Raw genomic sequence first — 15018 nt, forward strand, 5'->3', positions numbered from 1 at the left:
TCACAATTTTTGTGAGTTATGTTAAAATAAGAATGAATAACTCACAAAAATTAAGCGTTATGCACTTTTCAAAAAATTTAACGTCGCCAGCTGCCTTCCAATAAAAATATTTGTGCATAACTCACATTTTTGGTGAGTTAAACATAGTTTGGTACTTTTTTAAATATATGACATAGTTTGGTGCTTTTTTTAGTTGGTGGCATAGAATGGTTCCAGATTCGTTAAAATATATTTGTTGATCTTGTACTTATTATGTATGTGTTATTTATTTCACTGGATTGAGAAATTCTTGGATTATGGTATGACATCTTTATGACTGTTAAACTTGACTATTCAGTTAGACTAAAGTGGTCTTCCTGAGCGCAGGTTATGTGTTTGTGTTTAGATGATTTATGTGGTGTCACTCGTCAGCACTTTGATTTAGGGTCGGTCGATGATGCTTGCTGAGTACACGTGATTTCGTACTCACTTTTGCTTTTTCTGCACCCTACGTGCAGGTACAGATTCAACGACCTCTAGATATTGATCCCTATGATTCCTCCTTTGTTGGCATCATCGGAGATTCGGGTAGCTGCTACTGGCTTTAGAGACTACTAAAATCTCTTTCAGCCTTATTCTTATGCATTTTCCGCATTTTGAAAGACTCGAACTTTCTTTTGATTTTATATTTAAGTGGTTTGTATTGGTGACTTCTAGACTTGGGATCATCTACGAATTAATTTTACTAGTCTATTTATCTACTTATGTGATTATTCAGGATTGGTTATATTCTTATTTTTTCCCGCTTCTATGAGTTTGAGACGTTCTTGAAATTGGGTATTTGACTTACCTATCACGGAGGATAAAATAGGTGCCATCACGGTCCTGAATTTGAGCCTTGACAACTACCTAATACTCACCTCGATTAACTGAAGAGAGAGGCATTACCATTAATGAGAAGAGTTTGATATTAGCTTTGATGAGCTTGCTTCGAAGGTGGCGTTGATGATTTTTCATTTATCTTGCTTTTGGGGGTTTGATGTTGTCGGTTTCGGTTAGTACAATGGCTTCTGATGTTTCAAGAGGATATTGGGCACAGAGGTTATGGGAGATTGGTGGGTATGTTGTGGTGTATCCTCCCACCATTCATCGGTATGATAGAATCGAGCCGTTTAACCAAAGTTTTGGTAGCGTACAGATTAGTTAAACACGGGTTGTTTGAAAAGATTTTGAAGTTAAGCTATGCAGTGACTTGTTATTAGGGTCGGGTTCATACCTCATAGGTTACCATTTTTACATCTTGCGTACAAGAGATTGGTATAGTGAATTATGAAATCACCAATCTAATTAAGTGGAGGAAGAATTTTAGCAACATTGTGCTCATAATCTTTTGTAGTGGACCTGTTAGATGTACTGCCTTGGGGTGGAGATTGCTTTAGGATATCTTTTTCTTCACAGTTTAATTTTTGATAATAAGTTTATGAATTGTTCGCTTCCGTCATTTCTTTTGCCTGCAATAGCATGGATACCTTGACTTCTGACGGTACAAGTAAACTCAGGATGCTTGTTAGCTATTACTCCATTTGTTCCACGATAAGTGAATTCTTAGAGTATTTTTTATTATTTAAAATAAGTGCAAGATGTTGGAATTTTTTTTTCAAATTTACCTTCTATTAAATGTGCATTGGGAGTGATGTATCATTATTAAGATTTTGAAATTTAAAAAAGGGTAAAAATAAAAAAACATGATAAATTTATATCTTTGTTTTTTTTTTTCTTTACATGTGTGTCAAAATCAAACAATTAACTTATTATGAAATGGAGGGAATAGCAAGGTTATAACACTTACAAAATCATGGATGCTAATTGTGATGTTTACAATTTTTTACCTAGCGACATTAGAACGTTCTCAATTTTTTGTCATAAAACCAATGTATGCTTTTCACTTATTATATGGCCCGTGCTGGCACGGGTTCTTCCATTTAGTTCTTTAGTAAAAGAGTAAATACATAATTACACCACTGATCTTGTCCGAGTTTTGCAAAAAGACACCTAAACTTTAACTTCGACCTATTACCTCACGATTCTTCTTTATTTTGTTGCAAATACATCATTTTTTGCTGAATTTCAGTCACAATAAAGAGAGTGAATGCACGCACCAATCAGGTGCTGCCACATGTCAAATATTTTAAATTTCATATTTTATTTATTTTTTTAATAAATTTTTTCCTTTTTATTTAATTTATCACCTCCTTCCCCCACCCCACCCCGCATCCAACAGCTCCCCCCACGCGTCCAGGTCAACAACGCCCCCCCACCCCACCCCCTGCGTCTAGTTTCCTCCATTAAAATAGAGCTTAAAGCTCCTGTACAATTTTCATTTTAATGGAGCTTTAAGCTCCATTTTTATTAATGACCCCACCTCACCTCCCCACCCCTACCTCGTCCAATACCTCCCTCCCCCATTCCCGTCCAGTTCCCTCAATTAAAATAGAGCTTAAAGCTCCATTAAAATGGAGGTTGTACATCAAATTTCTTTTTTAAAATTATGGTGATAATGATGTTGTTGTTGTTGCTTTAATTGATGTTGTTGTCATTGTAATTGATGTTGTTGTTGTAATTGTTGTTGTTGTTGAGTTATGGTCATGAAGAAGAAGTTGGGGAAGAAGACAATGGTGGATGAGTGGGGTTGCGGAGGTGGCGTGAGGGGGGTGTTATGAAATAATTTTAAAAAATTAAATAAATATTAATTTTTTTAAAAAATATATATAAATTATATATTAAATTATTTACACGTGACAACTTCTAATTGGTCAAAAAAGTCATTTTTTGTCTTTTCACGCGCTATATACGTAGAGAATCAAAATGATATATTTACAACGAAATAAAAAGATTCGTGAATAATAAATCGAAGTTAAAATTTAGATGTCTCTTTGAAAATTTCGAACAACCTTTAATCCGCACCCTACGACACCAGCATAATGGAAGACCTGCCCCGCCACTCCCCGCTTAAAACAAAATCCGACTCACTCCGTTGTCGTCATCCCTAATTAGGGAGTTTATGTTGAGTGTTGATTAATTTAAGCAAATATGACCATCAAACGGATTTCATTCGTGACCCGGCCAAAAAGATTGATTTTGCTAGATTTATTTGTTACACAAACAAGCATGACTTGATTATTGATTTTGCTTGATTTATTTGTTATGTTACACAAACAAGCATGACATAATTATTGATTTATTTGTTACACAAACAAGCATGACTCAATTATTGATTTTGCCAGATTTATTTGTTACACAAATATAGTAATAATAATACTGTATAGCATCAATAACCACAAAACCATTCCAAGCAAATTATTAGTAATCGCTGTATGAATCCTAAAAGGATTGTGGATTATCAATCATCAAAGTGGATATACTTTTACAACTGGGATCAATCAATCGGTTCAATCCTTTTTACACCCATTTTTTTCAGCAAAAGAGCAGCAGTGGAAAACTGTCAAGGGACATTGAGGAGAAATCAACTTGAGAGAGAGCCTAGCAGTATCCTCTTGCCTTACATTAGCGGTCTCCTTCTCCACCAAAGCTGCCGCCACAATCCGTTCATATCCACCCCCTCCTCCGGCCACAAAGGCCACCAATGCCGCTTGCACTGGCCCTAAACTTGGATTATAAGCAGCAGATTCCACATAAGAACCTTTATAAATCTTCCCATCACAATCCATGATTGCCACCCCTGATGGACAACCACTATAAGGTGCATGTGAATTGTTAGCAGCTTCCAAAGCTGCAATTTTTACAAGGGTCGAATTCAGAACGCCATTCACTCTCTTAGATTGGGGATCTGAAAACCCATTGCACAGATCTCCTCCATCACGATCATGATCCAACAGGGATAAACCGTTATTATGACGCTCGAGGAGCAAAGGAGTTTCGTCATCCAGGAGATCGAATGGACCAAATGGGTTGGGCAGGATTGCACGCAATGGTTCGAAAGTGACGTCGTTTTGATGATGTTGAGATGTGATATGGATTTGGAGAGAGCAAGGGTTTCGGAGTTCTTGAAGGAACTGTCGGCAGTGGCCGCAGGGGGCAGCGGAGACGGCGAATGCGAGGAGGCCGGGGCAGTGGTGGACAGCGAGGTTGGTGAGGAGAAACTGCTCAGCGTGGACGGAGTGATTAAGTGGTAGGCCAGGAAATTCGAGGTTAACACCGAGGAAGAGACGGCCGTCAGAGCCGAGGCCAACGGCGCCGACGTGGTAATTGGAGATGGGTGGCCGGGCAAGGCTCTGGGCTGGTTCAACCAACACAGGGAGAAGGTGCCGGACAGAGGGCAGCCCCAGTTTCTGGGAAATCGACTCTGCCTCCGAGGCTTCCACCACAAATTTTAGTTTTAGTTGATCCATTGTCTCTAATGCAGCAATCTCTTTTCCTTTTTCTCTATGTTTGTTTTTTGTGAGAAGAGATTAAAGGGGGTGGGTTACACGTTGTTGACCTTGTGGCTATGGCACGTTGTAAAGATATGACACGGAGTTAAGGTCACTCTTTCTATTTCTTGCCTTCTCTATTTATCTTGCGAGAGATGTATGCGATCAGTGTAGTACTACCCAATTTTGTATCTGATCTCTGATTTTGTTGGAAGCGCTACCCTCAAAATAAGTTCAGTAACGTGCGATTCAAATTAATTGAGACTCCAATAAAAATACCAAACAGTAGATGAAAAATCCAAAAAAATTATACTTCAACATGCTCGACCCTCACAAAAATGACTATGCATCATGGGCTTGATTTCTTTTGATAAGCCAGAAATGTGAAATAAATTAGGAAAAATTACAGAAACTAGCACCGTTAACATTATAATTACAATAAATAGTAATACTTTTTAAAAATTACAACTTATAGCAAAAGTAACAATATTTTACCCACTTCGTAGTAATAGAAGAATATGTATTTTTCAGTTGTGCATATGTATTTATGAGTAATACATATATATTTGTATATGTATTTATATAGCAACATTTTACTTAAATACAAATACAATTTGTTATTTTTCGTAATTATGAAACTGTTGCTATAAAAGTGATAATTAAGAATAGAGAATTTCTATTTCCGAAATTTTCCCAATAAATTATTAATAAGTGACAAACAAGACTTTCGATCCAACAACTCTTGTTTTGTTTGTTCTCATCTTCTGTTATGAGCCACACACATACTTTTATCAATATTTTTACATCCCACGTTGCGGAAGGGAGACTTATATTTATTTAATATTTTAAAATTACAAGTAAAAAACAAATTACTGATCTTGAAATGAGTAGTCTTTGCTATGAGAATTGAAAGAAATTTTATTTGGATTGTAGTGTAGTGGTGGAATTACTTCATCCTTAACTAGAGGTCTCGTATTCGAACCTAGACTTTTGTAGTGGAAGAGGTGTTATGGCCAATTACATCAATTTTAGTTGATGCAATTCTTACTTGTACAATGGCACCATAATTGTTTTGTCACAGTCGATCCGCACAATGAAAAACTCACTTCGAAATGAACACAATTCATAAATCAGTCAAACTAGCGTATTCGACAGGGAATAAACAGTGTAAAAACTTTTGAATGTAATTATTCACACAGGCAAATGAACCCATGCTAGTATAGTTTCAAATGAACTAAAATCCCTTACCGACATGTGCAGTTTCCTTTTTTTTTTTCTTGATTAGGTAAACCTTAATCACAAGGTCAAAGTCGGCCATACACGAGAAGTATATAAAAAAAAATAAAGAACCTATAACATGAAGTGATTCTCTAACAAAAGCAACCAATCATTTATACGATCGAGCACTACATAGATGCACCAAAATTAAATAAGGGACCGGAGGCTACTCCTCAACTGGCCAAAAGTCAATTCTACCCTTAAAAAGCCCTCCTATTTCTCTCCCCAGTCCACATCAAAGCTACAGGAACAATATTCCAAGCCCTGCATTTTCTCCTGCTGCTTCTACATTTCTTTCACAGTACTAGACATCACCAAAGAAATACTAAACCAGCTAAACATATCCCACCATTCCCGTGGTCAGGTTGCAATGTAATAGAAGATGATCGACCTCTAAACCCGTCTCGTTGCATAAGTAACACCAGCTAATGCATATGACCTTTTTTTTTTTTTTTGAAACTTTCCGCTATCAAAATCACCCCTCAAGCAGCTAACCAAGAGAAAAAATGTTTCTTCCTCTGCACCATAGGAATCCAAATTGACGTTACGGAGAAAGCCTCCACCTCCCTCACCAAGAACTTCTCATAGAAGGACTTGACAGAAAAAACTCAATTACTCCCCAATTTTCATTTCAAAGTATCGAATCGATCGACTGGATCGTGATGCTGATAAATTAGAGATAGCAACCTTTGAAACTTATTAACCTCCCAGTCTTGAAAATTCCTCCTAAACCTCAAATCTCACAACATTTCTTCCCCTTGTAAACCTCTAGTATAATGGACTACCGCCTCCCTCTGACAAGAAATCCTATAGAAACTCGGAAACTCATCTTTTAGTACCAATCTCCACAGCATTTGGTTTTCCAACATAGACTATTGATGGGTATTTATACAAATTGAGCATGATACTTGTTAGGATAGAGAATTTCGGATAGTGTAAAATTAAACAAAGTAATCGTTTGAAGACGATAACAAAGACGATAATAACGATAAATTGAGAAAATAAAGGAGACACAAATTTAATGTGGTTTGGTCAACTTGACCTACGCCCACAATCAAAAGGAGGAGCAACTTTAATAAACACCAACGGAACAAAAAGAGAGTGCAAAAACACAAAAGAGAGTACAAAATTAGAGTAATTAAATACTCTAATAGCCAAATACCCAAAAGAATAACCTCACAAAGATCACTAAGAGGTTCACTCAAAGTATTTCCCAACACAACTCTCTCACAAATACACAAATACTCTCTACAAAGAAGAAAACAAACACAACTAAATCTTCTCAAATGTTGGTGTTCTTCTCTAAATGGTGTGTTCTAAAGAGAGGTGGAGATGCCTCTATTTATAGGCACAAAACAAACCTACGTTGATGTCATCAATGACATCAACACACTACTTTGCCAACCAAATTTGACAAGAAAACAAATTGCATGCAATGTTGGACTTTGACAAGAAACAAATTGCATGCAATGTTGGACTAGCCAACCAAATTTGTCAAAACCAACAAATGATCTTGCAAGTGCTTGGTAGCAACTTTGTTTGAACAAGTGTGAATCCAAGAAACAAACAAAAGGCCACATCACAAATCTCCACCTTGGCCTGAGTTTGTTTAATATAGTAAATTTGCTCCACCTTCTTCAAAAAGCCTCAAAGGGCTTTCAAAATTCCATGACGTCAAAATCAGATGAGTCTCCATTTGAGATTGAAACAGTAGCAACATCTGTAATAGTATATCCCAACAGTGTGTACAACGTCCCAGATTTGCGTGCCTTCATAACCACAAGACCACCTCGAGAGACTTCAAGAACTCCACATTTACCCGTGTATTTGCAGCCAAGAGATTCTAGAGTGCCTAAAGAGATGAGATTTTTCTTCAACTTAGGAACACATCTAATATTTCTGAGAGTTCTTACAATACCATCATACATTTTAATTCGGACTGTACCTGTTCCAACAATTTTGCGAGCAACATTATTGCCTACCAAGACAACTCCACCTTTAGCAGGATCATATGTAGAAAACAAGTCCTTGTTAGGACACATGAAATGAACAAGCCGAATCTAAAATCCACTCATTGTTAAAACAAGAAATATTTTCGGTTACTAAAAATATTGCTCCTTCAATCTCATCAGCAACAACACTTTCTTCAACGGTGTCGGAATCCCCGTGCTCATTTTTCTTTACTTTTTCCTTGTTTTGCAACTTAGGACAATTAAACTTGATGTGGCCTTTTTTATGACAATAATAACACACTGAATTACTAAATCTAGACTTTTCATTAGATCTACTCCTGACAAATAAATTGGATGCCTGATTTCCACTACCTTACTCGGTAATATCTCTATCTATCTGATCTTTAGATTTCAGCATAGATTTGATTTTTCTATAAGAGATAGTTTCTTTCCCATAAAGTATAGTATCTCTAAAATTCTTAAAGGAATGGGGTAGGGAACATATTAGCAAAACAGCTTGATCTTCTTCCTCAATCTTGACATCTATATTACTTAAATCCATAAGAATAGAATCAAAGACATCAAGATATGACAGTATGGAAGTATTTTCATCCATACGAATTGTATAAAGCTTTTGCTTCAAGTAGAGTCTATTCCCTACCGTCGTTTTCATATACAGTTTTTTCAACTTTTCCCACATGTCTTGGGCAGTGGTTTTCGAAGCTACTTCACGTAATACATCATCAGAGAGATTTAGTATAATACTAGATCTCGCCTTTTTATCAACGCTATCAAACTCCTCGTCTGTCATTTTTTCTGAAATTTTCTCCTTTCCTTGCAGCACCATATCTGAACCATCCTGAATTAGGATAGCTTTCATTTTCAACTGCCACTTACCAAAGTTTGCACTTCGGTCAAATCTCTCAACATAAATCTTTGTAATCGTCATGGTGACTACTAAGACAAAATCAGGATTAACCTCGCTCTGATACTAATTTGTTAGGATCGAGAATCTCAGATAGTGCGAAATTAAATAAAGTAATCGTTTGAAGACGATAACAAAGATGATAATAATGATAAGTTGAGAAAATAAAGGAGGCACAAATTTAATATGGTTCGGTCAACTTGACCTACGTCCACAACCAAAAGGAGGAGCAACTTTAATAAACACCAACGGAACAAAAAGAGAGTGCAAAGACACAAAAGAGAATACAAAATTAGAGTAATTAAATACTCTAATAGCCCAAATACCCAAAAGAATAACCTCACAAAGATCACTAACAGGTTCACTCAAAGTATTTTCCAACACAACTCTCTCACAAATACACAAATACTCTCTACAAAGAAGAAAACAAACATAACTAAATCTTCTCAAATGTTGGTGTTCTTCTCTAAATGGTGTGTTCTAAAGAGAGGTGGAGATGCCTCTATTTATAGGCACAAAACAAACCTACGTTGATGTCATCAATGACATCAACACACTACTTTGCCAACCAAATTTGACAAGAAAACAAATTGCATGTAATGTTGGACTAGCCAACCAAATTTGACATGAAACAAATAATCTTGCAAGTGCTTGGTAGCAACTTTGTTTGACCAAGTGTGAATCCAAGAAACAAACAAAACGTCAAATTACAATACTCTATATATACTCCTATAGTGCACCATCATAGAAAGAAAAGAACATATTAGAAGCATTTAAAAAATGTTGAACATTTTTGCTGCTTATTACCTTGGACTGGAAATCCGCCAACATACAATCATGCACTTTCTTCATAAAACACATTTTTAAGCTAGCCAAGGACCAATACCAAGATATGTTATCTCTATATTCTTCTCCGCCTAATTAACACGTCATGTTGTAAAGACGAAGATAAACTTACAGAAATGAGGCATGAGTAAATTTGTTCTGCTCCAAGAAGACATACATTTTCCTTTTCACAGCAAATTTCAAATTTGCACTCTTTTCACTCTTTCCTGTCTAACTCCAAATGATTCTTGACTTAGAAGTGTTCTGCAATATTTCAATCTTTCACATATCTACCAAAAAGTGTTTATTGAGTCACCTGTGAATTATCAACGTTGATTCCAAAGCCAGAACCTTTTATCCATTTTGACGTATTCTGCAGATTTTTGAGCCGGGGTCTATCGGAAACATGTAACAACAGCAAGAGATGAATTGGGTGACACAGTAGTTGTATTTCTGCAACCAGTGATTGGAGGAAAACCAGCCAATATATGCAGTACCAAGGAATCCAAATGGCATTGACATGCCAAAAAGTTCAACGTAACTCCAATTATTTATCAAAGAACACAGTAATACAAAAACAGGATTCTGACTAGGATTTAGTGAATTGGAGGAGGAATAGATGTATTGATCAAAGAGCACATTGGTCATTTTCCCTACTGCATGCATATTTCTCAAACGATAGTCATGAGGCTGGCTGTGTCCTAGGTCAAAATATCCAATATTTATTCAGTTTTGTCCTGCTAAACGATACATTTCCCCATTTGGAAAACAAAAGCAAAATTCAAGCATGCATGCACCAACTTCCTCATTCCTTCAAAATATGTTTTGTCTTGCTACTGAACAGCGTAAGAACAAGTTGATACACACTCAGAAAAAGGCCAGAACAAGATTTTTAGGGTCTCTCTCTTCTTCATGAGCTATAAAAGGGCAGCTGAATTAGAGTAGAGACCTCTTCATGATCATTGAAAGTTTCTTAATTAGTGATTTTAGGGGTTGCAAAGTCTATCTTTTATTCAATGAAAGATTTGCTTTGTGATGCGTGATATTGTAGGTCAACAAAGTATATAAGAAAAAACCAATATGCATGTGTAACCATTTTATTGCATCATAAAAATGAGAATAAAATTAATAAATGTAAGAAGAAAAAAAATATGCATGAATAACTATTTTATTTACTACTATATATATATATAAATGAAGGTTGGGGTGATTAAATAACTATTTCGTGAATTCTGATCAGTTTGTTTTAAATTGCAGCTATTTGGTTGCAACTGTTTTTCAGATTTTTTTGACCACAATTATCCCCCCAAAATATTCTTTTCATATTATACTTGGTGCATTGACATCTATCGTTAGGAATATTTGAAATATACTAACAAATTTATGATAATAAAATGAACTTTTTTGTTCCAAAATGATTATATTTCTCACTGGATATGTTTTTTTCTCAGAATAGCAAGAGAAAACAAATACTTTTAAGGGGAAAATTCATCGATTAAGCTTCCAAAAAGTCAGGGAAGCTCGTGGTGATCCTGGGAGACAGAATTAGTTAGCAAGTTAAATTATCTTGCGATAAGTTGACATGATATTACTTTTCAGGTAAGTGTTTTAAGCCGGTTTATAGTCACTCTCCATGTGATACTCATTAGGATTCAGTGTTTTGTGTCTTTCAATATATAAAATCTGTTTCAAGATAAGAATTATTGTATGAGAATTCAGGATATGAGTAGATTTTTAGATATACAAATGAAAATGGGGCATGCTCACATTTTAATAGATGCTCTAACTTTGGATACTTTTTTTAATCGAGGTACTTTGGTGCCTTAGAAGTGTAAGTGGAAGCACAGAATATTGGATTATGCAAATTCAAAACTTATATGGATATCAAATCATTGCTCGAGAATTGAAGTTTAGAGAGAGGTCAGTCAGATGGAAATTTTGAGTGATGTTTAAGTTGCTTTTTATATTGCATTAAATTTGGTTTTTCACAAGAGAACTAATTACACAAAACTCGATTGTCACGTTTTTGGAGAAAAGGAATCTAAGGAGACTTGAAATTTTGGAAGTTGAATATCTTGTAGATATATTTATCAAGCATCTTACCAATTCTTGAATCAATCACGCATCTGATAAGCTTGGTACATACGATTTATATGCACCAAAGTGAGGAGATCGAAGTGTATTGAGAGTTAAATATAGATTGTAGATAGTTATGTCTAGATATCTATCCTCTGAAAGTTTTCCATGCCGAAAATATGCAGTTATATTTTGTAAAAGTGTGCCTATAAAAGTAATAAGGATGTGGAATTAGTCTCCATACATTCTCTTACACTTATGCAAAACTTATATTTTAAAAGGGAAAGTTCTTGAAAATAAAATTCGAAATAATTATGCCCCTTGATTTCATTAGTTCAACAAGATGAGGACGTATAAATTGAAGTCCTTTGTCTCCACATGTTCCACCAAACATCACCAGTACCATTCTCACCTAAAAAATCAGTTTAATACATCAGCCGAACCATATTATATCAGGCCTTGAATGTTCCTCATAATAAATTTATAAGGAGATTCTTACTTTTTAAGAAATTGTACCCAAAAAGGTATCGAGGAAAAAAGTAGACGAATATAATAATTGTAATTTACCAGTGATAGATGTTGGGTTCGAAATCGAGAGGGCGTTATGCGGAAGCTTAAAGTTTGCAAATCAAGACGGTGATAATTCAGTAGTTTGGCCAATTGGCCTACATATTAAAAACTAATATTATTAAAAAACATGAAAACAATGGAAAAGTCTCCCCTAAACAAGACTCTTTTAAGAACTACATTGTGGATGCTATTGTGATATGGTATGAGAAGTAAGGGTGTCAAGTGGGCTGGCCCGACCCGGCCCTTGTAACTAACCCGACCCGGTTTGACCCGGCCCGGTAAGCCCTAGGACTTTAGGGTTCCGGGTCCCGGGCCGATTATTTTTTTAAAATGGGCCCGGCTGACCCGTCCCGGACCAAGCCCGGTCCAGGCTCGCTGGTTAACCGGCTCGGCCCGGATACCTTTTTTTAAAGAAAAAAAAAATGAGATTTTGGGCCAAACTAGCCGTTTTTGGGTCCAAACGGCTAATTTGGGCCCATTTATTAAAAAAAAAAATTAACTTTAAAAAATATTTTTTAATCCCAAAAAAAATTCTATAAATACCCTACAACTTCAAATCATTTTTCACACAATTTTTCACTCTCTCAAATCTCATTCTCTCTCAAATCTCAAATCTCAATTCTCAATTCTCAAATATTCAATATATTTAATTTCTTAAAGTGGTCACTTTAATTTTTTAATTTTTACTTTACAAAGTACGAGCGAAAGTTTCTAAAGTCGCAACCTTCGGATACTTCCAAAATTTGGTATTGTCGTTCCATCTCTTACGTTTAATTTTTATTTATTGTATTAATTGTTTAATATTTAATTTTATTATATTTGTGTATTTTGAATATTTTTAGTTTAATTTAATTTATATTATGGATAAATTAAGAAACCTCGCTGCTAAAGGTGTTAAAAAATTTTGTCCCGGAAGCGGTAGTGGTAGTAAAAAGCGAATTACTAGCGGTAGAGGTAGTTCAAGTAGTAGATATACCCGTGTGCCTTCGCCTCCGGTACCACTTGGTACACCTTTTGAGGAAGAAATAGGTGTAGGTACTCACGATATGGATTATGTAGAAGCTCAGGAAAATTACGGTATAAAAGAAGAAAATAAAGTGGATGCGGTTAATTTAGACGAAGATAATGAAAATATTGCTACGACACCCGTAGTAGGAGATGCTAACGTTAGATCTGAATCGGTTAATCTCCCTCCCCATCCTCCCAGTACCCCAAAACCTCGTAAAAGAACTAGTGTTGCATGACAATTTTTTGAACGTATATCAGATATTGAGGTGTAATGCAATATTTGTCAACAAATATATAAGCATAGAAATGGAGGCAAGCAAGGGGGTACGGGTACGTTAATGAGACATATAGCTGAAGATCAAAAAAGAGAGTTGACTATTGCACAAGGTGGTGGGGATGTTAGTGGGCCAACGCAAACTAGAATGGACCCAGCAATCGGTCACGTAGCGAAGAAGTATAATAAATTGAGGGACCGGGAAGAAATAACTAAATGGTAGCTGTGGGTTGTTTGCCTTTTAGTTTTCCTTCTTCTGATGCCTTTATTCGTTATATACAGGCAATTTATAATCCTATGTTTAACGGTATTCCTAGAACTACTTGTCGGTCTGATATTTTTAGACTCCACTTACAATATTGTTTTTATTTATCAACATTGTTAAAAAATATTGGTCGTGCTGTAAATAAAAATGATTATTTAACTGTTACTTGTCATTGGATGGATATTAATTTCGTGATGCAAAAACGTATTCTTGCCTTTTTGTATGATGAAGATCGTAAACGTACTGGATAATTTATTGTTGATTCTATTGTTAAAATTGCCGGATATTATGGTATCGAAAATAAAATCTTATGTATTGCTTTTGATAATGCTTCTAACAACAAGACTGCTATAACAAAAATAAAATCTACGCTATCTCCGCCCTTGCCTGAAATTTTTCATATTAAGTGTTCATGTCATATATATAATTTAATTGTAAAAGATGGTCTTGAGTTTTTTGAGCTTTATATTGAAAAAATTCGTCTTGGCATTGGTTTTATTCAAGGAAATAATCGTAGATCGAGAATTAGAGAATTTAAAGTTAAATGTCAAGAAAATGGACTTACACTGATTTTGATGCCTGAGGAAATTGATACTAGATGAAATTCTGCGTATGAATTTTTAAAAACTTGTTATAAATATGGAATTTCTATTACACTAGCTTTTAACCAACATTGAGGTTCATTTGTTGATTCTGCTGATTGCATGCTACATAATTCTGATTGGGTTGTAATTAATGATATTATTAAGTTTTTAGAAATAATTTATGTAGCTACGGTTGAATTTTTCGGTGCTTATTATCCTACTGTTTGTAATATTTTGACATATATTGCCGATATTTCTGGTTTGCTCAAAGAATATAAAAATAACGAAGGTTATAAAGAAGCTGTTGGCACCATGTTTACAAAATTTAAAAAATATTTTTTCCCGATTCCCCCTATTTACTTGGTTGGTGCTATGCTAAATCAGTGTATAAAATACAATAATATGTGTCACTTTAGTACTCTTATTTATACTAACTTAGAAACAAATACTAACCATGATTCTGAACAAGTACAACCTGATTTGTGGATGGCTACGGCTGATGCAAAGGATTACATAGAAAAATTATATAATCACTATGCTGATTTATTTGATTTAGCCGTACCTATAAATATCACTCCAACTGTCGCTCCTCATCCTCCCGAGGAGCCATCATCTTCTAAAAGGCCAGCACATAGTGGTTTTTCTGATTCGTTTTATGATTTAAATTGTTGGAACAGTATTGATGAGAGAACTTACACATCAACTTATCGGGAAGAGCTGAAATATTATATTCGGACGGCACCAGAGGATCGCAAACGACGGATCAACACGTTAGATTGGTGGAGGAGTAATGAAACACAATATCCTGTGCTTTCAAGATTAGCTAGAGATATCTTGAATGTTCCAATGTCA

At 35.3% G+C, this 15018-nt stretch overlaps 1 protein-coding gene across 1 annotated transcript; it reads right to left on the minus strand.

Annotated features, from left to right (window-relative positions):
• Positions 1-3354: 3354 nt before the first annotated feature.
• LOC107867064 (cytidine deaminase 1-like) lies at positions 3355-4762 on the minus strand. Its single transcript, XM_016713174.2, has one exon. It carries the CDS (start codon positions 4386-4388, stop codon positions 3429-3431), a length of 960 nt encoding a protein of 319 aa, XP_016568660.2. The 5' UTR covers positions 4389-4762; the 3' UTR covers positions 3355-3428.
• Positions 4763-15018: the final 10256 nt, after the last annotated feature.

This window comes from Capsicum annuum, chromosome 6, assembly GCF_002878395.1.
Source record: "Capsicum annuum cultivar UCD-10X-F1 chromosome 6, UCD10Xv1.1, whole genome shotgun sequence".
NCBI classification, from domain to species: Eukaryota; Viridiplantae; Streptophyta; class Magnoliopsida; order Solanales; family Solanaceae; genus Capsicum; species Capsicum annuum.

What these genes read in the sequence shown, in the direction of transcription:
- LOC107867064 (XM_016713174.2), bottom strand. Translation starts at nt 4,388, where the DNA reads ATGGATCAACTAAAACTAAAATTTGTGGTGGAAGCCTCGGAGGCAGAG.